We start from the raw sequence: 22,971 nt of genomic DNA, 5'->3' as shown, positions 1-22,971 counted from the left end.
TGTACCTAGTATGGAAAGAGTATAAAGGAGAAAATAAGATTTTAGATTTACTCAGCTGTGTGACCCTAGTTGTGGTCCTTTGCAAAGTTCTCATCTATGATAAATAAATCAGGGATATTTGTGGCAAAAACACAAATTCTTGGGCTCCAACTTAGCCCTATTAAATTCACATTTGTAGAAGAGAAGCCCACCAATCTGTGCATTTTTAACAATTACACTTGGGGTTCCTCATTATTATTATCACAGAATTTTTTAGAAATAAGGGATTAAATCAGTGTGGTTTTTCACCTGTAGCTTCACATCAGCATCAACTTGGAAACTTTTAATAGTACCCCTCTCTGATCTCCCTCCTCCCCCTGATTAAAAAATCAATAACTCTATTCTTTTATGCTTTTATTTGCCAATATAAGCTTGTCTTTCAAATTCTTAGAAATGTCTCTCAATAATCAACAGTTTAATGACCTGTCTGAATATACTCTGCATTTTCTAGTGACAGTGAAGAACCTCCTGAAACTCTTTTTGATAATGAAGCAAATATTTCTATCCCAGTAAAATATGAAGTAGGACTACAATTTTACAGGTAGGTGGAAATCACATTTATATATCAATGCTTTTCTATTGACCCAGTGTTTCTAGAGGTGTGGTCTCCAGCCAAGAACATACCATCACCTGGGGACTTACTAGAGAGTCACATTCTCAAGCCCCACCCCAGTCAGAAACTCTGAGGATGTGCCCAACATTCATGTTAAATAAATCTTCCAGGTAATTGCCATGCACCCTAACATTTCAGAACCTATATGCTAAATACCCCAAAATATGAGGTGCAGTAATACTGGATCATATTAACAATCCAGTCTTAACTCTTAAATGCAAGCCAAAGATCTAGAAGACCTTCACAAAATACAGTGTTTTCTGAGGAGTCAGCAACATAATTCTTGGCCATACTTCTCATCCCGTGGAATTCTATAAGCCTGCCAATTCCAAACATACAAGATTAAAGCATATCTCATTGATGAGACATTTATTCCTTCCCTATTCATAATTCATTGTTTTTCTTAAATGAACTTCTTATCTATCCAAATATCAATCATATTGGCAAACTTTCCCCTATAAATTCCCTTGCTTAAGCAGAACTCCAAGCTTTTGCTGATTAAATATGTGCAATGCATACAAAATGCATAAGAATCAATGTCAAGTTCAGTTTAGTCTAAAAATTTTGTTAATTCATTTTCTATGGAATTTTGTCTTAACTAATAAAATACCACAAACATAACGATTATAGAATATACTCATAGATTTTGCTTATATTTCTTGGCATTTAAATTCTGTTGGCTGATTTTTTATTGTGTTGTATCTATTTCTTTTGGTACACAGATTTTCATAAGATTTTTCCACTTATTTAAAATGAAATTTTGATCAACACTTATAAATATTTTTGTTTTCTCTTCATTAAAGTGCTTTTTAAGATATATTCTTAAGTTCCACCAAGTTGATCCAAAGACCATGATAATATGTTGGAGGAGAGTGAACTTTAAAGTTTAGTATTAAATATAGGATTTTAAAATGTAAAACGGTAAACATTTTGTCAATCCTGCTTAAAATTTCACACTTCTAAAAATTCCAAACTTTAGCTTGTTGTTTTCACTAAATATAAATAGTAGTGAATTCATGGAAACTTTTCACTCAACAATGAAATTTTATTTAAAAAGTTATAGATAGTTTAGCAAATAAGCATTAATGATTATTTAACTAAATTTTATAATTATTCTCACCTTCCTAAAAATTTGACTTTGAATTTTTGAGTAGAAGTAGTACTCTTTGATTAAACTCTTTTTAAGAATTTTTGTGATGACATGTTATAAAGAAAGAAGAGAATAAAGCTAAATAAATGTTTAATTTGTTGTATTTTATTTTTCTAATTTAATTCTTTAAAGCTCTGCAAGTGAATACCACATTTCAATTGCGGCCAATGAGACTGTCCCTGAAGTTATTAATTCTACTGAGGATATTGGAAATGAAATTAACATATTCTATATGGTAAGAAATTATCTCTGAGTAAAAATCCTAAAAATGTTATTTGTAAATTTATGATTTAAGATGTTAACAAACACACATATTAAAATAAACACAGTTCCAACATTTAATCTCTAGATCCAAGAATATTTTTCTTTATAATTTCATTATTTTAAAACATCTTTTATTTAAATTGATACTTATACTTCAAATCAATTTTAAAAACCTATGTTCTAATTTTCTCACAATAAGGCACAGTAATTTAGAATGACTTCTTAGAAAAAAGTAAACCATGGAACCTAATAGATACTACCTATTAATAGTCCAGTCTTAATTCTTAAATACAAGTTGTAGAGTTCGTTTAGTTTTAGTATGACTGAGAAAAACATATTTTTAATAATTATGACTATTACAGAAATTGATTATTTTAAAATTATCTTTGTAACATTTTTCTCTACTCAATAAATATCTCATTCTGCACACCACTACCCTTTATATGCATTACACTGTAAATTAATGATGTTGGCACTTGTTTTAGTTAACTTTTTCACTGCTATGACTGAAAGACCTGACTGGAAGAACTGTAGAAGAGGAAAAGTTTATTTAGGGGCTCCCAGTTTCAGAGGTCTCAGTCCATATGAGGCTGGTTTCATTCCTTAGGGTTCAAGGTGAGGCAGGACATCATGAAGGAAGAGTGTGGCAGAGGGAAGCAGCTCACATGGTGATAAGAAAGGATAGAGGGAGAGAGAGAGAGACAGAGAGAGAGACTGACTGACTCCACATGCCAGATATAAATATATACCCCAAAGCCATGCCCCCAATGTCCTACCTCCTCTAGCCACACTCCACCTGCCTTAAATTACCACTTAATTAATCCCAAAAGGTAATTAATTCACTAATTAGGTTAAGGCAAGGTTCTCACAACCCAGTCCTTTCCCCTTTGAACCCTCTTGCATTGTCTCACACGTGAGCTTTTGGGAGACACCTCACATCCAAACATAACAGTACTACCACCCCATTAAGTGATGATTTCCACTACAACACCTATTTCTCCTATAGAATTCTTCATAACAAACCTTTCTTAACCACTGTAGCAAACAATCATGGGTTTTTTTTTTACATAACACCTACTTACAGATATGGACTTAAGTTAATATTGTGGAAAAAATAATGCTCAATTAAATGATGCAACCTAGTTAGAAATGAAGATAGTCCCAATATTTTTGGTAATTGCCAATAATAAAAAAGGAAGTTCTCTTACAAAATAGAAACAAGGTATACTTTCAAGATTAATTTTGTTGTTTTTATTTGCACTCTTTTCTGAAATTGTTGTGACAAGCTATACCCTGGGAATTGGCATGAAGGCCAATCCCTCTACTTGATTCTAGTACATTTTTTTAAAAATTTTATGTAGCCTTATTTACTTTTCCTGGATAAGAGAAATAGCTAACACAACAACATTTTTTTTTTAGAAAAACTGAACATTGTAGATCTTTATATATTGTAACTTATTAGGGTCCAGATTTGAAATAGGCACTCCCTAATTATCATAAATCGTATTGATAGAAATAACATTGTTAAGAATATCCCTAAGCATAAATCACTGTGTGTCTCTCTGATTATTTTTTGGGGATAAATTCTAGAACTGAAGTAATGGAATGAAAATGAGAGAACATTTTTAGATGAGACCCAGTAAATTTATTGCTAGGAATTTTCCCTAAGAACTAATTGGTGTACAAGGATTTCAGTGTCGTTCTTAATAATTTATTTATAATAGTTTAAAAATTAAACCAGGACACAATCTAAAAGCTTAAAATTATGAGATTACTTAAATTACCATGTATTTAGTGAAGAGAATTTGATATGTTCATTTGAGAGACAGCTTATTATATATATGTTAGAGAGTACATATTTTGAGTACAAAACCCAAATTCTGCTATTTACCAGCTCTGTGACCTTGTAAATTATTGTATTCTCATTTTAACCTTGTTACCTCATAGATAAAATAAAGACAAGGGAATCTACCTCCTAGGGTTATTAAAAAGGTTAAAGCAATAATGTAAATAAGATCATTAGCACAGTAGAGTGTTATGTAGTTAGCAACAAGTATTGGTATTGTGGTTGTTATTTAGCTATTAACAATCATATTCTCAAAATGCCAATTATAATAAATTTTACATAGTATAGAAAATTTTGTTTTTATGTGATGAAAATTTTACAAAATATAATTACATGCAAATAATAAAAGCAGATAACTTATACACTAAAATATTTCCAAGGTATTTTAACTGTAAGAAACTTTTATTTTCTACTCATTTTCAGTATTTTTTCAATGTTTTCACAAGGAACACTTTTAGTAAGAAAAAAAAAAACAAGTAATAATAACAGAATTCATGATTTCAGACCAAATATCAGGAAACAGATGAAATTGCCATGTGAGGCAAGAGCAGGCATATTTTCATACAATAGAGTTGGGGAGCATGTTCCTTTTCAAGAGGCCAGGCACAGCTGATTGGGAATCTCCAGAATCTAGGATTAAAGGATATGTTTAATCGTCAGCCCAACAGGGAGTTGCTCCAGATCTGAGTAGCTCTTGGTCTAGGAGACTTAGTGGGGTAGGTCTGTGGATTTTCTGACATCTATCCATGGAAACCAAGTGGCTCCTCCTCTTAGTTTCACAGAGAGATCACAGAGAGGACTTAGGATGCAGAGATCATGTTTGTGTGGAAGGAAGAAGGGCCACTGCACGGGGTGGTCACAACCCAATTGTACCTTCTATATGGACAGAGATTCTGGATAGGGTCCAGCTTTCTGCTGAACATCATCCTGCCCATCCTTCCCAATAAGCTGCCCTCATTACTGATGGTATGGTGTGAATTCTGCAGTAGTGGTTAAAAACAGATTAAGATGAAAGTCAATCGGACTCTCATCAGTCCAGATTATGAACAGCCAGTGACACGATAGTTCTATCTGGGGACTGAACTGTGAAGGGAAGCATATGGGGATCTGGTTTGTGGGCAGTGGAGGCAGAGCCCATTGAGCCAGGGTAAAGGATGACTTATGGCTTTGGGTGATTATGACCAACTGGATGAAGAAAACCAAACATACTGTAAATTATATCAGGCAAATGGTCTCTTTCCTTCACAGCTACAAAAGGAAAAAAAAAGTTGTTATAATAGAAAGTACAACAGGTGTGACAAGAGATGATTTTTCAATTTTGATTTTTTATTAATCCCAGTATTATTTTAAGAGTGAAGAATAAAGAAATAACATGATTGTAGCTAATCCATAGGACCATAAAACATCCTCATTTTCTTGCTTAGTAAGTTATTTCTCCGTATAGTGACAAAAACTGCATTCATTTGGGGATTCAAATTATTGCACATCTTAATCCATCAATTTAAAACCATAGTCCTACAGAAAATGGAGAGGATGCAGTTGAAAGAAAAAGAAATGATCACCTCTCTATTTCCCCCCCATAGATTAAAAAGAGAGGACATTTTCCATTGCCAGGACTTACGCTGTCAATTTCATTTCCCAATTTGACGTCAGATGGTTACCCTGTGCTGTACCCGACTGGTTGGTCTTCTTCTGATGTAAGTCATATGTGCCTTAGAATTACTTCATGACTGTTACCTCTCCAACTTGTATTAAGCCTTTTGTTCTGCAGGCCACTTGTGATAAGGAGTTTTACCAAAGCAATCTGAAGAGGCATTCAGAAAATTAAAAATAATAGTAACTTTCACTGGTTACTCCATAGATGTATTAATTTTCTAAGGCTGCTGTAACATATTACCAAAAATTAGTGATTAAAATTTACAGAAATGTATTCTTCCACCATTTTGAAAGCCAGAAGTTCAAAGTCAAGGTATTGACATTGTTGACCTATGTAGGCTCTGAGGGAGAATTTGTTCTATGCCATCTCTCCTAGCCTCCAGTGGCTGCTGGCAAATCCTGGTATTCCTTGGCTTCTGGAAACCTAACTCCAGTCTCTGTTTCTGTCTTCACATGGGCCCATTCTCTTCTGTCTCTGTTTCTGCATACTATCATTGGATTTAGGGCCCACCTGAAATCTAGGATGTTCTCATCTAAAGATGCTTAATTTAATTACATCTGCAGATTCTAATTCCAAATAAAGTCAAATTCACAGGTTTGGAGTACTAGGACTTGGGCATATCTTCTTAGGATCATTGTTCACTGTGCTAGAGTATATTTAAATAATTATTTATGCCTGAAATGTGTGTTATCCTTTAAGTTTGTTTATGGTGTCAAATAACTCTTGCAAAGAGACTTGTTAATGCTTCCTAAATAAGCAGAGCTGCACATAAAATAGTGCAATATTGTTAACTCACTTATCCCAAACAATTGTAATATTGTACTCTTCTTTGTTTTATTTTTTATTTGTTCTAATTAGTTATACATGACAGTGGAATGCATTTTGACACTTTATACATAAATAGAGTATAATTTCTCATTCTTCTGGTTATAAATGATTTAGAATCACACCGGTCATGTAGTCATATATGCACATAGGGTAATAATGTCTGATTCATTCTACTATCCTTCTTAACCCCATACCCCTCCCCTTCCTTCATGTCCCTCTACCTAATCCAAAGTAACTCTATTTTTCCCTAGTTTCCCCCACCCCCTCCTGTGCCCCTTATTGTGAGTTAGTGTCTGCATATCAGAGAAAACATTTGGCCTTTGGATTTTGGGGATTGGTTTATTTTATTACCATTATATTCTCCAGCTCCATTTATGCACCTGCAAATGCCATAATCTCATACTTCTTTAAGGCTGAGTAATATTCCATTGTGTATATATGCCACATTTTCTTTACCCATTCATCTGTTGAAGGGCATCTAGGTTGGTTCTATAGTTTAGCTATTGTGAGTTAAGCTTCTATAAACATTGATGTGGCTGCATCACTGTAGTATACTGATTCTAAATCCTTTGGGTATAAACTGAGAAGTGGAATAGCTGGGTCAAATGGTGGTTCCATTCCTTGTACTCCTTTTTGTATGTATATCCTTGGATGAGACTACATAGGAGTTACTATGGCATAGTGTCTAAAACATAGAAAATCAAAGTATTAAATTAATGAATACATGATTTCAGGGTTTGACTTATTTTCACACATCTTATAAAATTAAGCTATTCCCATAAGCAAGAAGTAGCACTGTAATCATTTAAATGTTTTCCTAAGGGCAAGGAAAGAATAAGCCTCTGGAATTCCCCTTTAATCCAAAAACACAGGGTTGTGACAATTTAGAGAGAGAAAGCAAAATTGTGTAGTTTTTGTACTACTTATGGGTTTTTATCCTTATTACCTTTTATCAAAAAAGCAGAGAGTTCTGCGGAAGCAAAAGGTTTATTAGACTTATTAAATTAAGTCCAGAAAGATGATGCAAACATCACTATCTTAAAGTAGCAGCATTTTAATATCTGGAGGGCTGGCATTTATATCTGTCTCCCACATAAATTAAATGTCTTTCCTTTAGTGAGTAGGTATTCAAAACATAAATAAAATGAAAGTTCTTCCCTTTCCAGTTCTGCTTCTTAAGTCATCATATGAGCCATCACAATGAAGAAGAAATGCTAACACTTTTTCACAGTAGAGTTTTAAATTTTTTCTTTCTGTATTATGGGACTTTACAAGCTAATCTTTGAAGAAAACAATCAACCATTGAGTGTGTTATTTATAAAATAGCAAATGCTACTCGCATCCTTTCTTTTCCCTAGCAACCTTACTTGAATCCATTACAATTCAAAAGTGCCATGGTAACAGTAATCATTATCTGGGCGTGGGAATATATGGCTGGTGCTGAACAGCCTCTTCAATCCTGTACACTTGGAAAGGTGGATCTTTAATACATGGCTATGGCTGTTATTCACAGATTCTTCACATTACAGTGCCAACTTGTTTTCCTCCTTCACATTTGTCATTTTCTTTTAAAAGAAATATTTTTATTTCTTAGAATGCAAACTGCAGACCCCACAGCCTTGAGGATCCTCTTGGTATCAACTCTGGAAAGAAAATGATTATATCAAAATCTGAAGATCTCAAACGAGGCACACTTCTGGTAAATTAAGTGCTATTTTGACCTTAGATTTTCCGAGTGAATAAATTCAATATCAACTAGAAATATCCATCTGAAATCTTTTTAATATAGTGTCTTTGGTCAGTTGGTAAAAACACTAACTTGAACCTCTGAACATTACAACAGGACTGCAGTACATGTAAACTTGCTACAATCACATGTAATCTCGTGCCTTCTGACATTAGCCAAGTTAATGTTTCACTGATCCTGTGGAAACCAACTTTTATAAAAGTAAGTACTCACATTGATCTTTGCAATCATTGATTCACATCAACAAATATTTGTTTGACATGTGTGTTTGTTCAAAGCACAGTACTACTGTAAAAAGAATGTGAGATTAGAAGTCTCCAAGGCTGCCATCTAAGCCCAGCTCTACTTAGCCACTGTGTGAGTTTCATCTTCCTGTTTGCTAATAACTAAGTAATCTTCAGATGTTCCCCTTCCAGACACAGACTTTCTTCAATTACATGACTCTTTTCTTTGCCTCATAGAAGATGAATACCTTTCCATTACTGAAGCTTGCATTGATCTTACTAAGAACCCAATGAGTGACAATCCTTGACACCACTAACGAAGGATAGAGCTTCCATACATAAGGACTCATTGCATTTTATCAGTTTCATTCCATGAAAATAAATTTTGAAGGGTATTTTAACCCCTGAAAAAGCCAAATCCAACTGATAACAAGCTACTTTAAAACATAGTTTATTGTAGTTTGTATTATTTCTCTCGAGAAGTATGTAGTTTATTCTTCAAAAATGTTTTCAGGTTTGATCATATTAAGTTGCTAATTTTATAAGTCAAGAACTGTTGAATACTGGCAATTTCATGTATAATCTTACATATAAATCTTACTATCTGAGTTTAGCTATTTCATGACTGGCTACATTAAAAGTATGCAGAATTTGAGGTTCATATCTCTAAGGAAAACTCAGAATGAAAATTATTTAGAATTTTTTTTCCACTCAAAAACAAGGATCTAAATGAGAATTTGGGGAGGCAAAGGAGGAAGGGTAAGTACCCAGTCATCAGTGGATACTACCAACTCCATTTGGAAGTTAGCAAAATCAGTGTTTTTAATCTCTTGGGAAAATCACAACTTTAATAATTGGACTGCTCAAGCATGACTAGCTATCATTTTAATTAGCATAATGTGTTAAAAACAAATCTAATCTGCTTTACAGACACATTTCTCCAGCTTAAATCTTACAGTAAGAGGAGAACTTCAGAGTGAAAATACATCACTAATTTTAAGTAGTAGCAACCAAAAAAGAGAGGTAAGTATAGCTCTAAGTTTTGAACACAGTGTATTTCACACCATATTTTGTGACATCATGACTTATAATTTCTTGTAGACCCGTAAAGTGACTGCTACTGTTGTCACTAAGTGACTTACTGTTTGCTTCATACTACCTTGATGTCAATTGGGATTTCAGTCCTGTTCTTCCTCCTAAGAGACTGGGGAAATCAAGATATTTACAACTAAGATGCCTCCTTTGACTTTATTGCTTCTAACTAGCACAGTAAATGGATGTTTTCACTTTCATCTTGATAACAAATGATATATTTGTGACTTTCCTCTTTAAAACCTGGCATTACAAAATGTAGCAGACAGCTGAAGAGCACACCTGAAAAAGTAACTTCTGTTTTATAGAAAGTACATTTATACTGTCCAGGAATACATATGAAATTGTTAAAGTTTTCTTCATTAAGGCATTTGGAAATTGGAAGCAAAAATGAGACGGCAAATTCTAATGAAAATTCAGGTTGAGTCCTTGGTAAAAACAGAAGTTTGAATTTTTTTTCTCTTCTCATTTTGTGAAATAAGAACAATTGTGCTGTTATGAACAAAGGCACCTCTGCATACTTCCTTCCCTTGTCCTGGGACGGTTTAAATACCCTATATGGATAAACAGCACCACACAAGCCGAGCCATTCTGCTATTCTTGTAACATCACCTATTTCAAACTATTTCAATATCAACGAACTGCTAAACATATACCCTTAAGGAAAAATAAAATACTTGTACATAATGCTTGCACTTCATATAGAGCACTTAGCCTGATCAATGTAAAGAGCAAAGTTGTTCCACACAAAATCAGCATTTCACTAAAACCTGGAAAATATGAGTGTGATTATATTGCAAAAATGTACATTTGATTCCTAAATATGTTGTGTTGAAATTGTATAGCCTTATTTCCCCTAAATGTTCGTTAAAAATTCCCCCTGGAGATATTTATTCTATGCTTCAGCCTAAAGGAAAAATGTAAAAATTTACCTACATTGATAAAATTACTCAAGTGATCATTTTGTAACTGTGATCTTGGGGAAGCCACTGATCATATTCATATGACAGCTTCTACATCTGTAAATTCAAGGGATCGCGTTAGATGTGTTTAAAGTCTGTCCTGGTGATCTGATTCTGGGTATATCTCTGTTCTTTCCAGCTCTGTATCCCAGTTCATCAGTAGTGACCTACCAGCAGTGACTGGAAGGATTCTGATTAATATCCACCATATGCAAATGTTGCCCCAGTTACTTTCCTTTTCTACCCTAATCCTCCTGTAGGTTGGGAAATTAAAATGTTCTCTGATAAGCAAATACAGAATCTTGAGCTATTATTAGCCATTGATATCTACCATAAGCTAATTTTTTCAGAAGCCTAAGGGATGGGACACAGAGCAGACAAGTTTCATTGAGGTTGTGTGTCACACTGAGAGAGTATGCATAGCCAGGGCACTGAAAATGATCCATTTCACACTTTTCTTGAGTTAAGCTCTAAGTTACAGATGACTGAGAGCTAACTCATCTGGAAGAGAAGAAGAGAAGTATGGTATAATAAAAACACATTAGAGGTGGATATTAAAACTTTATTATATACTTGAAATCTGTGCATTTTATTGTCTGGTAATTATCTTTTCATATGATTAGAATTATACCACATGAGTATTAGAATAAGGAGACTACTCGGGTTTTTATTTCAATGACTTATGATGCCCCAGACTAAACTATGATTGTGATAGTGCAATCGTCTATTATTATTCTTCAAAACATACAATACTTTGGTTCTCCCTGGGGTAAATAGAAATCCACTCCTACCCTTGAGCATTCTGATCATTGACAGTTTTCTCTTTATGTATAAAGTTCTGAGAGACAAATTACAACTTTTTCAAATAAATTTAACCCCATTAGAGATTTAGAATAGAGGAAGGACATTTTCAAATGTGAACTCCAATGTTTTCTCTGTAGGTAGTAATGAGATTAAGTACACTGTTTGGTAGAAAATTATAGCCTGCAAGAACTCAATGTTCTGGGAGTTCTCATAGGTGTTTATCGACATTAACCATCTTGTTTAATAATTTTCAGCTTGCTATTCAAATATCCAAAGATGGGCTACCAGGCAGAGTGCCATTGTGGGTTATCCTCTTGAGTGCTTTTGCTGGGTTATTACTGTTAATGCTGCTCATATTGGCACTGTGGAAGGTAAGTGTCAAAGTTTCTCTGTATTGTACCCATCAACAGTAAATTGGTGAAATACATTATGTTTTACTCATGCTGTGGAATACAGTATTATATAGCAATGAAATAAGCATTAAAATGATGACCAAGATTTAAAAAAAAAAAAAAAAACCTGCTATTTGGGGCTGAGGTTGAAGCTCAGTGGCAGAGCACTTGCCTAGCATGTGTGAGGCACAGGATTCAATCCTTAGTACCATAGAAACATAAACAAATAAAATAAAGGCATTTCGTCCATCTACAACCACAAAATTTTTTTTAAATATTTAAACTATTTTTTGCTATTTCAAACGTTATACACAACTTGATCCCATGTGGTAAATGAAAAAAAAAAACTTATTTTGTAATATACATCCAAAATACCAGAGAATCTCTCTAGAGGATAGGATTAGAGGGAACCATATAATACTTAAAATTCTTAAATAAGCACATGTTACTTTTATAAACAGAGCAGAATAAAACTTTTATAGGAAAAGAAAAATAATGGATTCCTGTGTCAATCTAAGGACACAGAAGCAGTAGATTCATGGTTAAGATAAACCTTCTTCTAATCACACATTTATATGTATCTTTTTATTTATGATTTTTTATTTATATATAACAGCAGAATGCATTACAATTCTTATTACACATATAGGGCACAATTTTTCATATCTCTTATTGTATACAAAGTATATTCACACCAATTTGTGTCTTCATACATGTACTTTGGATTATAATGTCCATCACATTCCACCATCATTAATTACCCCATGCCCCCTCCCTTCCCCTCCCACCCCTCTGCCCTATCTAGAGTTTGTCTATTCTTCCCACACTCCCCCTCCCTACCCCACTTTGAATCAGTCTCCTCATATCAAAGAAAACATTCGGCATTTGGTTTTTGGGGATTGGCTAACTTCACTTAGCATTATCTTCTCTAACTCCATCCATTTACCTGAAAATGCCATGATTTTATTCCCTTGTATTGCTGAGTAATATTCCATTATGTATATATGCCACATAAAAATCAAAAACTTTTTAATGTATAAACAGGCATAACATGTTTTAAGTAATAAATTTTTGCCTGAGTAAGGTATAGAGAACTTACTTAGTTAATGTAAGGTAGATCTAAAAGTTTCACAGATGTTTAGTTCAAATCCTTTTGTAAAACTAAGTAACCATTCATTTTCTATCAGATAAATCTGGATATTTACATAGGAGTTTTGCTTAGGCTAAGATATGTAAAACTTTTTAAATAGCTTTGTATCATTTTCAAACAAGCCAAGGTGATATTTTTAGGATAAATTTACTAGAGAATAAAATTCCATAGAAAAGTTGAATTTAATGTGTTTTTTTTTTAACTTACATGCCACTCTGTTTTTACCTATTTCTTTTTTTTTTTTTTTTTGTTAAATGGTTGAACTATGTTAAAAAGACAGATTGTGGCTACATGTTCATATTTTTCTAGTACATGAGCAACAAAATTGTTTGACTGAAAAGTTTAAATATAAAGTTTCTCTCCCCCTGAATTACCAAGTGCTCCTAATTCATTAGCAACTCAATTGCCAACTCTTCCTAACTCATCTATGATGAGTGACTTTCTCTTTGGGGGTTACTCTCAAGAGGAGAATATGGACAAAGCCACATTAACGATGTAGGTCAGTAGCATTTAATTCAATCAATAAAATCCATGACTTTTCTTTAGCACAATCCCCAAGGCAAACTACTCCACCACCTCCTATATCCAGTCTTTCCTGTTACTATACAAGGTGTCTGTGTTCTCGCTGTAATACCTGGTTTTGCCACACTGTGGTACCCAAGGGCTGGCTTACTGGCTGTGCTTGAAATACAGGAAGTGTCACTCATAAGCACCTGTGAGGCAATGTGTTCCTCCAGCCTGATCTTCTAGTCTGAGCAGGCCTTTTGCCTGAAGAGTTTCAGGACATCACAGGCAAGGGAAAAGGAAAGCCAGAGTTCATGTTTGGATAGGTCTCTCCGGCCTCAAACTCAGTTTAAGACACACAAACGCAAACTTCATCCATCTGTTTTTGTTGTCTAGTTTGAAAAAAAAAAAAAGAATGAATGTAAAATGAGCATTTTTGCCATTCAATAAAGGTTGTGTTGATACACTCTGATCTTTTCTGAGATCTTCATTTTAGGCCCCAAAGGAGATTGTTTAACGAACTTTGGATTCGCTTGATCAGTGGGTTTAGTGAGAGACCTAGCAAACAAATCTGTGATTCTAAGGTAGAAGGGAAGGGGACTTGTTCTTATTTAGTGCTTACTGTTTCCGCTTGAAGCAGCAATTCCATTCCAAAAGATACAGTCTCCATATCTGTGTCTTTGTAGTTCACATGGCAGAAATTAAAACTTGATAAAATCTTTGTAGCTTAACATACATCATGATTGATGGGAGGAACCTTGTTTATGTAAGTTGAGGAATTTTTCCTAAAATATGGCACCAATGCTGAGGGCTAGTGTACCCAGTAAAGTAAAATGATTCAGTCCACAGAGAAACTGTAAAAAAGTAAACATGCCTCTCCACACTCAATTCACATGGATGCCTGAGGCTCACCTATGATGATTTATTTATTAATCCTACAGCTTTGTTCCTCACCCAATATAACTTATTGGGGGTGGTGAATACATTAGTCCTTTCCTATTCATAATTTCCCTTTTAACACTTTCAGTTACCCAAGTCAACCATGTTCCAAGAATCCAGTACAGTATAATAAGATGTTTTAACTTTTCATTATGCTATACTTTGACATGATTTTTATTATAGTGTACTGTTATCATTGTTTTATTAGTTGTAATGGTTGTTAATCTCTTGCTGTGCTCCTTATTGTGGGTGTTTACGTATAGGGAAAAAAAAATAGTGTATCTAAGTTTCAGTATTATCTATGTTTCCAGCATCCTCTGGGGGTCTTGGAACATATTTCCTAGTGGATGAGGAGACTATCCTTACTCATCATTTTTAGTCTCTTACATATTTTTATGAATTTATTCATTCAACATTCATTCCTATATATTCATTAAGCACTTACTTTTTACCAGGGACTGTTTCATCAAATAGGGTTTTAAACAAATATAAAGAGGATCATTAATAATATAAAAAGGAAAGCTAAGTGAATGCACCCAGGGAAGTCTGGAAGCTGAAAACTAGTTTTCTTACTAAGAGTTTGGGTAGGATTGTCCCAGTCCAGTTTGCAGCTAAATATTATGTTCTCTTAATCTCCACTCTGCTCACCAAACTTCCCTTAAAGAAAAATAATGTTTATAAAACTGGCTGGGTAGAAAAGTCTAGATAAGAGAAGTTTTAAAATAAGATGTTTAGGGTATAGAAGGAAAGTTGGTGAAGAAGAAGAGGAGGAGGAGGAGGAGGAGGAGGAGGAGGAGGAGGAGGAGGAGGAGGAGAAGAAGAAAGAAGAAGAAGAAGAAGAAGAAGAAGAAGAAGAAGAAGAAGAAGAAGAAGAAGAAGAAGAAGAAGAAAAGGGGCTTTAGAGAGGAAGGAAAGAAGTTTAAAAGTCAGGCAGAAAGAGAAAGTCTTAAAATTCACCACCTGCTTTTGTGAAAAACCTGGGCTGACTTATTTTGAGTCAGGACATGCAGACACAAGTCAAGGAGCTTAATGGTTTGTGAATCCAGAGCTCTTCTAGCTGACTGAAAGAAATGGGAAGGAGAAATATGTCTTCCCAGAAAGCAAATGTATCGCAGCTTTCATGTTTATTTGTTCTGTTGTCATTCTTTCCCTGTCTACCATCAACTAGATTCTAGCATGGAGGAAGACATGAGCCCCCAGTAAAATTTCTGTAAACTGAAAGTCCTTATTTTTGACCATTTGTACCCTCTAAGTCCACAAGTGTCCAGTCATTATTTTAAAAATATATGGTTCCCTCCCACAATTTATCATAAACTTGTGGAGTTAAAGGTTACAACTCTAGACCCTTAATTTCCTTTTCTTTGTAGTAAGCATTTTAGATTAAATCACTGCAAAAATCCCTTCCAGTTCTCACATTTATTTTTATTAGTCTGTATAATAGAAAATGAATACAGTACTTAAAACTTTGCATGATGCCCCAAATCGACAAAGAATAATGAATATGAATCACATTTACCACTGTGTGAAATTTTCCTTAAAGTTAGTGGATTTATTTTCATGTTTAAATGATACAGGGTCTTTCAAGAGGCTTCTCATGCCAAGCCTAGAGGCAGATATAACACATTTAGAGTTAATCCAGATACTTCAGAAATCTCCCTAGCATTCAATACCCTATAACATTCCTTGTCAGCTCTCATGACCTACACTGATGACCATCATTATTTGATAAACATTTCTCTGCAGCCACCCTGAAAAAAGATGATAGCAAAATAGAAAAAATTCCAGCTAACTGCATTTTGTAGTCTCCCAAAATATTTCCCATGAACTCTAAGATTGCATGCAATCTCTCACTAGGAGGCATTAAATATTTAACCAATGAGAAGCTAAAGAGATAAAAAAAAATCAAGCAACTTAATAAAAGTCATTCTATTGAAACCTAAGATTAATAGGTCAATGAGAAACATTTCTCAATTATATGAATTAACTGTTTGCCCAGAATTGTCAATGTTATTAAATCAGATTCTATCCCAAGAAATTAGTATTATTTATTGCCTACATTTAAAAAAATCAATTATGCTATGTTTTGTATTTTCTCAACAGATTGGATTTTTCAAAAGGCCACTAAAGAAGAAAATGGAGAAATGAAATATTTAACAAAAGAAGAAAAATAACAATTCTGCAATGATCTATCCTCAGGTTTGCCTCAAATATGTGACAAGAAATTTATAAATATAATCAAAGACATGGTCACATAACTCTACGTAATCCATCAGGGATTAATCACTTGGAAAATGACAGATCAAGCATGATCCAAAAACAATAAAAACAGTACCACAAAGATCTGTTTTATAAAGGGATAAAAAATATTTTTAAGTAATTACTCATTTTTGTTGAGTAAGCAAAACTACAAAGTGTTTAAAGAAGAATCTCTTCAAATGTTTATTTGCATAATAACAAATATGCCACCACCTAAAGTATTTAAGGAATGCAGAAAAAGAGCTTAATGATTATTGAAACATTTAATTCCAAAACAATGTAAATTAAGCTTTTTCCCTAGATTCCTGATGGATATCCGAATTCAGCATTACAATCAGCATTTTCAAAGCCATGAAAGGAATTACCTGATAAAGACCACTTCTCCCAATTCAAATGAGAAAAATTTTCCCCCAATAGAATCCCTGTACAATATAGACTAAAAAATCAAATTCAATCACAGAGAACACTTTCAACAACTTTGTGTTAGATTCTGTAGTTGAAAGCTTTTTATTTTATTTTTTCCAACATGATTAGAAAATAATGCAATTCAGCTGAATTTCCATGTAGGACAGAAAACAAGTGCACTGAATGGATTAATTTAAAATTTTACAGAACATGCTTAATTTTGACACTGAGCTCTCAAACACAAAACTCTTTTATACAGAATAAAGTACTTAAAGCAGTTTTGTGTAACATAACAGTGATTGTCATGAAAAGCCACATTGTGTGGGGGACATGCCAAAATGGTTTCTGAACAGAACATGGCAGCATAAATAAATGCCCCTAAAATGCTGAGAAATCATCTTTGCTGAGCAGTTTTTGAATGCTTAGGATTCTAGGATGTTACACAAATTGAGAGTTTCCTCAATTCCTTGGTACAGGGTTCATTCAAACCCCCACCCCCAACTGTGAGAGTATGTTTATTTTTAACTTTTTAAAAGTATTTAATTTTGCAAACATATTTCTTGTTTTTATGAAAAGGTAGCGTTTTATTTCAGTATTGCATTTTACCAAGAAGTCACTGCTTTTAAATAGAACCCCAGAAATGTATTTTCAAGAATTTAGGGTTTGAAAGCTCGAACCAACAGAAAGGTAACACATCTTTGTATGCACTTCTTTTTCTTTAAGTAATTGTTATAGCTCCTTAGATTTCACTGTAGCATCACCTCCCAGGTTGCTCTGTTTCTTAGGAAAATAACAATGAATGAATGTATAGTAGCTGCTTGTGTGAACTACTGCTGTAAAATTTGCTGATACTTCTGCAACAACTCTTTTTCTCCAACTGATTTACCGTCACAAGACCCGGAATCTGTCAGTATCCTGAAAGTGCTGAGCTCTGCTTTCCTCAAAAAAACAGCAAATCAACAGAGAAATCAAATGCCATGGGTTTAATTTTTTCAACTAATTTCTGAGGAATTGTCTTAAGGATTCAGAGTCAGCCTACCTCTGGACTCTCCACCTCTGCATCTAAGATCCTGAAAAACCAAAGGGATGTGCCTGGGGGATTCCAAGGTTATTTGGAGCTGGAAGAAAGTGTAAATTTGCCCAGAGCTTTGATGTCCTCCTGTTGGCCTGTCACTGTTCAGAAATATCCTCTTTTGGAATTTCCTTCATTCTTGCTATCTCCCTCCAAGTTCAGAAATTATTTTTTTCTCCACCTATTTTTTCTTTGCCCAGTAAAACTCAGGGTCTCTCTTTTTCAGAGTTAAAGTTGCACAACTCCACTGCTCACCTGCTGAGCACCCCCCCCCCAACTTAATACCTTCTTAGAAGTAAATCCAACATACAATTTAAATTCACACTGCTAAGAGAAAGCATTCCCTGCAACATGAGTATGTATATTTAAACTAAATTTAAGCCAATGAACATATTTTGAACTTTGAAGAAAGGAGAAGAAGAGCTGTTTAGTCGGATCAGATAGCTGTCACAACCATTTACCTGCCACAACTTTTATCACAAGTCATTCCTCCTGTTTATTAGTAGAATATTCAATAGACCAGAGATTCCATTTCGCTAATATTATAATCTGTCAAGGTCTCTATATGAGTGTCTGTAAATTCATGCTCACACATACAGATACACAAGGAAAACAAAATTAACTCCAAATAACAGGGTTTGCTAAAAATAAACACACAAAAGTTATACCAGCAAGAAAATTTGATTCCTTTACTTTTTACATAATATTTTTATTAATATTTAGGTTTAGCTAACATTTCTACAACTATCTATAAAACATTAATGCAGAGGTTTGGATTTCAAAAATGTCAATAGATATTCTATATTAGCTTTGTACAAATGTTTTAAATCATATCAATGATTAAGAAATATACTAAACTCTATCATTTTATTTTAAAACAATTAATAAGAAAAGTGGGTAATATTTAAGACTGTTTATGTGTTCATGGGCTAAAATAAATTACCAGTTTCTTTTTCTTTTATTTGATCTTTTCAAATATGTCTATTGCTTCCATTGCAAACCAAACTATGTATGCAAGTCCTTTCCTGACCAAATCTGCAATGCATATTGCTAAATTATTTAACGACTTGCTCTCAAAGATGAAAAAATCTCTGATTTTGTCATTTTTCAGTCTCCCTGGTTTAAATATTCTCTCCATAGCCATTTTCAGACTACCAACATGATCATAATTAGCTTGCAAAATTCCTTGAAATCTGTCTGCTCTTGGGAACTAGTATGAGCTGGCTTCATACATAGATTACATGATAGATACATGGATAGTAAGATCGATGATAATCATCTCATGTCTATATTCATAACCAACACACACAATATAATCATATTCCAAATCACGCTAAAATGCTGATTATTTTTAGCCAAGCAGACGAAATGCTATCTGACTGCCCATTCTTCAGTTTCTAAAATTGTAACTTTCTTTTCATGCTAATAAAATGTTATGAATTTGCAGAAAAAGGAAGGCTTTGAAAGCCCAAAAATACGAGGAGTGGCACACTGTAAGAATAAGACCTGCTCAGTGGTCACAAAGATTTTACTTTTTCAAGGAATCCAGAGCCCTGCAAGCACCATAGTGAAAGGTCATTCTTTATAAATAATTTTCACATCTGTGATGCAATTTAAACTTTAATAATACAATTTGTTAAACTATATTTCTCTGAGCATTGGGTTCATGGACAATTTCCACCCTGGATATTTTTTGTGTCATTAAGTGTGCTTGAAAAGAGGCTTGTGGGAAGAAATATTTCATCAAATTTGATATTTAGACAACCACAACAATTGCTTCTGTAAATACATATGTGTACTCATGTGCTTGTATTTACTTATAGAGTGTTCTCTTTTCCTTTTATAAAATCAAGGTCTAGGTACAACTGGGGGAAAAATATTTTTACACCAAAAGAAAAAATTAGTTGGGTTGTGATGGTGTAACTCTGGTTGTAGTAGAATCTGTGAGAAGACTTGCCCATATTCTGTGTAAGGCCACATCTTGCACACTGAATGGCAGCCCATCAGCTTCCCTGAAATGTGCTTCCCGTGGTCAGTGTTTTTGTTGAATATGCCACCCATTCCTTGTGAACCACCCATGTTGCCCTGCACAACACTGAGCAAACTAGAGAAAACTCAGGCTCAGAGCCTGTCTCATATGTGCGGTGCAGTCACATTATTGTCCAGATAACCATGCTTCTGTCAAATCAATTGTTAAAAATAGTCTTCTATATACTCTTCATTTATTTCCCAAACCTCTCAAGCCCCCTCCAACAGTCTTCTCCTCCAAGGGAAATTTTCAGGAAGATTTTTGTAGGAAAATCATCTTAATTAAACATGTGTTGCTTGCTGTGACTACCACCAGCTTCAGTGAATGGATCATTTATACAGGATTTCTGACCTTGTTTTCTCAGTGATGATCTAAAGAGTTGACATGGTATCATGTAGCAAGAATAAAGTGAAATGTGCTTAAGACATGAATCAGCTTTAAAATATTTGCAAGCCACAGGGATACTATCAGCAACAATGCCAGTGGGGATGCTGCAGGGATTTAGCCAGTCGGTGGCTCTCTGTTAGCACTCCACAATCCCCTTCCTCACCCATGACATATTCTAAAAACTGAAGAGAAGGGCCTTATCCTCAATCTGATGCATTTTTTTAAAAAACTGAAATGTACAATTTAATTGCAAAGAACAGTCTTTAAGTGTAAGTGAATATTCAAGTTGATTCCTCTGGGCTCACAGCAATTAACTAGTTGCCAATGACACTCAGAAAGAATTATGATTAATCTTGGTTTTTAAATGTTTCAAATCACATTGTTATTATAAAAAAAAGAATAAGTATGGAATTTGGGTAGCCCTCTTGCCATAGACTGGGACTTGTGTCCAATCGTTTATTTCTATTTGACTTACACATGTAGACTGGGGTGGGGGAATTAATCTTCAGATGACACCAGAACAAAAGCCTTCCTATCGGAGAGCTATTCCTAAACTGCTCCTATGTAAAAATCCTGAAACCACCACTGGACATTAACTGTGTTAACTCTGCAATGAAAGAAGGCCCAAAGTACATTGCAAAAGGTTATGTGCAGGGCTGGGAGCATTATCCAGTGTTAAACACATACTTAACTTACACAAGCCTGGGGTTCAATCTTCAGCACCACAATAAAAAGGGAACTACATGCTGCTGTTTCCCAAATGGAAAAACAATAAAATAATGTTCAATTGATTATAATGTCAAATTATAATCTGGTAGAAAAAATAATGTCTTTCATTCTCATATTACAATTTAACCTTGAAATTAAAAATTTCATGGTTACAACCTTCAGGAAAAGGTAAAATAGCATGTATAGGTTCTAAGCACCAGCCCTACTGTCCCCTATAGCATCTGGCACCCAGGGAGTCCTGTTTCTAACAGATGGGAATGAATCATTTTGCCATAATAAAAGGAACAAGCTTAACTTCCAAATACCCCCACTGTTCTTATAGCCAAAGTTCAGCTTCCCATATCATACACACATAAGCAGCACAATCTTGTACCTTAAGAAACAGAAAATAAATCAGGGGAGAACATAAAACCACTTGTCTTTTGTATCTACATCCTTACTCCTCAAAATACTATAAGATCCTGGAGACCCTTTATGTCCCATCCACAATACTAACACGTGTTCTTTGCACACATAAATTGTTGGCTAAATAAGAGCACAAGTGTATTCTTAACTAAGCATTAACCCAGGGCTAATTTCCAAAGGGAATTTAACACCCTTGGGGCTCAAGTAAAAATAGTCATTTAAGTCAGCAACCTCTCAGAGCTTCCTCATGCTGAACCCACTTTATATGAAAGACCTGAAAGAGCATTTTCTGAGATACCCACTGAGGTACCCTTATTCAGGATGCAACAGAGGTTCTGCATTCCTGATTAGGAAACATCAGCACTTAGGGATGACATACTGTGTGTTACTACTGTCAGGCTGTAAATTGTTAACAGTGTAAACAATTGCATCCATTTTGTTAGAAAGAAAAATATAGCATATAATAACTACTACACTGAAGCATCTATCATGCTTACTCCAGATTTTTCTGCATGGTCTAACATAGAGTATATTGCATTGCTCATTTTTTTCTTTGCCTCATACTTCAGTCAATGAAATGAATAATGTAAGGGTATGCAAATGTAGACTCATCAGAAGAAAACATTATGATGGCACTCAAGAACAAAAAAAAAGCACAAACTTTGTTGATGTTAGTAATTTATGAAGTATATAATTTAAATCCATTTTTAAAAGAAATTAGTTATCAGGTAATGGCCATTTAAGCTGATAAAATTAGAAATAGCTGAGTGAGTAAAAGAGAATTTTAAAAGTCTTATATATGGCATATCCTGTACACTGATTTGAAGTCAGAGGTTTCGTATTTTTGTATAATTTTATCTTATCTGAAGCATCAGCTGTGTATTTTACGTCAAGGTAAATGAGCATCCTGTTTTATATGTTCAATAAAAAAATGACTCAAAGAAGAATGTGATTGCTTTGATTTTTAATAATACAAAGTTTGTCCAAAATTGATGTTACTTTTTCCAAACTCCATCTTTTTATAGCTCCTTAACAGTTTTTTACTTTATGCTGTAAAAGGAAGAACAAAAAGCAAATTAAATGTGTCTGTGGTGTTTCCTGTACAAGATACAGCAATGTGATTAGTGTCTTGCAAACTTGAGACAAAAACCACAGAATCTATAGCACTACATATTTTCTCCTAATGAGATATTTTAATAATAAATCATGTGCTGTATAGTAATAGATTGTACCTCTGAGAATACAGAAGGGAAAAACAACTCAAACTCAGTTTCTCCTACTACACACTCAACACAGTTCACCTTTGTGATCTCAAAATGTGTGCGTATTTCTCCTCACCAACAAGCAGCATTTCTGCAGCATGGATACTGGCTGTGTGTCTTCTCTTGCAATTCAGTACTGACATTACCTACCTAGAGATAATGTCAGATCCCACAGTTTGAAGGTTTGATCCCCAACACTGCTCCTGCTTTAGAAC

At 34.2% G+C, this 22,971-nt stretch overlaps 1 protein-coding gene across 1 annotated transcript in view; it reads left to right on the top strand.

Annotated features, from left to right (window-relative positions):
* Positions 1–22,441, top strand: part of Itga1 (integrin subunit alpha 1) — a 165,586-nt gene extending 143,145 nt beyond the window's left edge. Inside the window, exons 22-29 of the mRNA XM_071612608.1 lie at positions 491–580; positions 1,935–2,037; positions 5,496–5,609; positions 7,992–8,096; positions 8,241–8,345; positions 9,299–9,391; positions 11,481–11,597; positions 16,312–22,441. Of these exons, the coding sequence (XP_071468709.1) occupies positions 491–580; positions 1,935–2,037; positions 5,496–5,609; positions 7,992–8,096; positions 8,241–8,345; positions 9,299–9,391; positions 11,481–11,597; positions 16,312–16,356 (772 nt within the window). The 3' untranslated portion in view covers positions 16,357–22,441. The remainder of the gene's footprint in view (positions 1–490; positions 581–1,934; positions 2,038–5,495; positions 5,610–7,991; positions 8,097–8,240; positions 8,346–9,298; positions 9,392–11,480; positions 11,598–16,311) is intronic.
* The last annotated feature ends 530 nt before the right edge of the window (positions 22,442–22,971 follow it).

Source organism: Marmota flaviventris, chromosome 5 (genome assembly GCF_047511675.1).
Source record: "Marmota flaviventris isolate mMarFla1 chromosome 5, mMarFla1.hap1, whole genome shotgun sequence".
Classification (NCBI taxonomy): domain Eukaryota; kingdom Metazoa; phylum Chordata; class Mammalia; order Rodentia; family Sciuridae; genus Marmota; species Marmota flaviventris.
The sequence above is the reverse complement of the archived record's forward strand: the minus strand, read 5'-3'. Positions and strand labels throughout refer to the sequence as shown.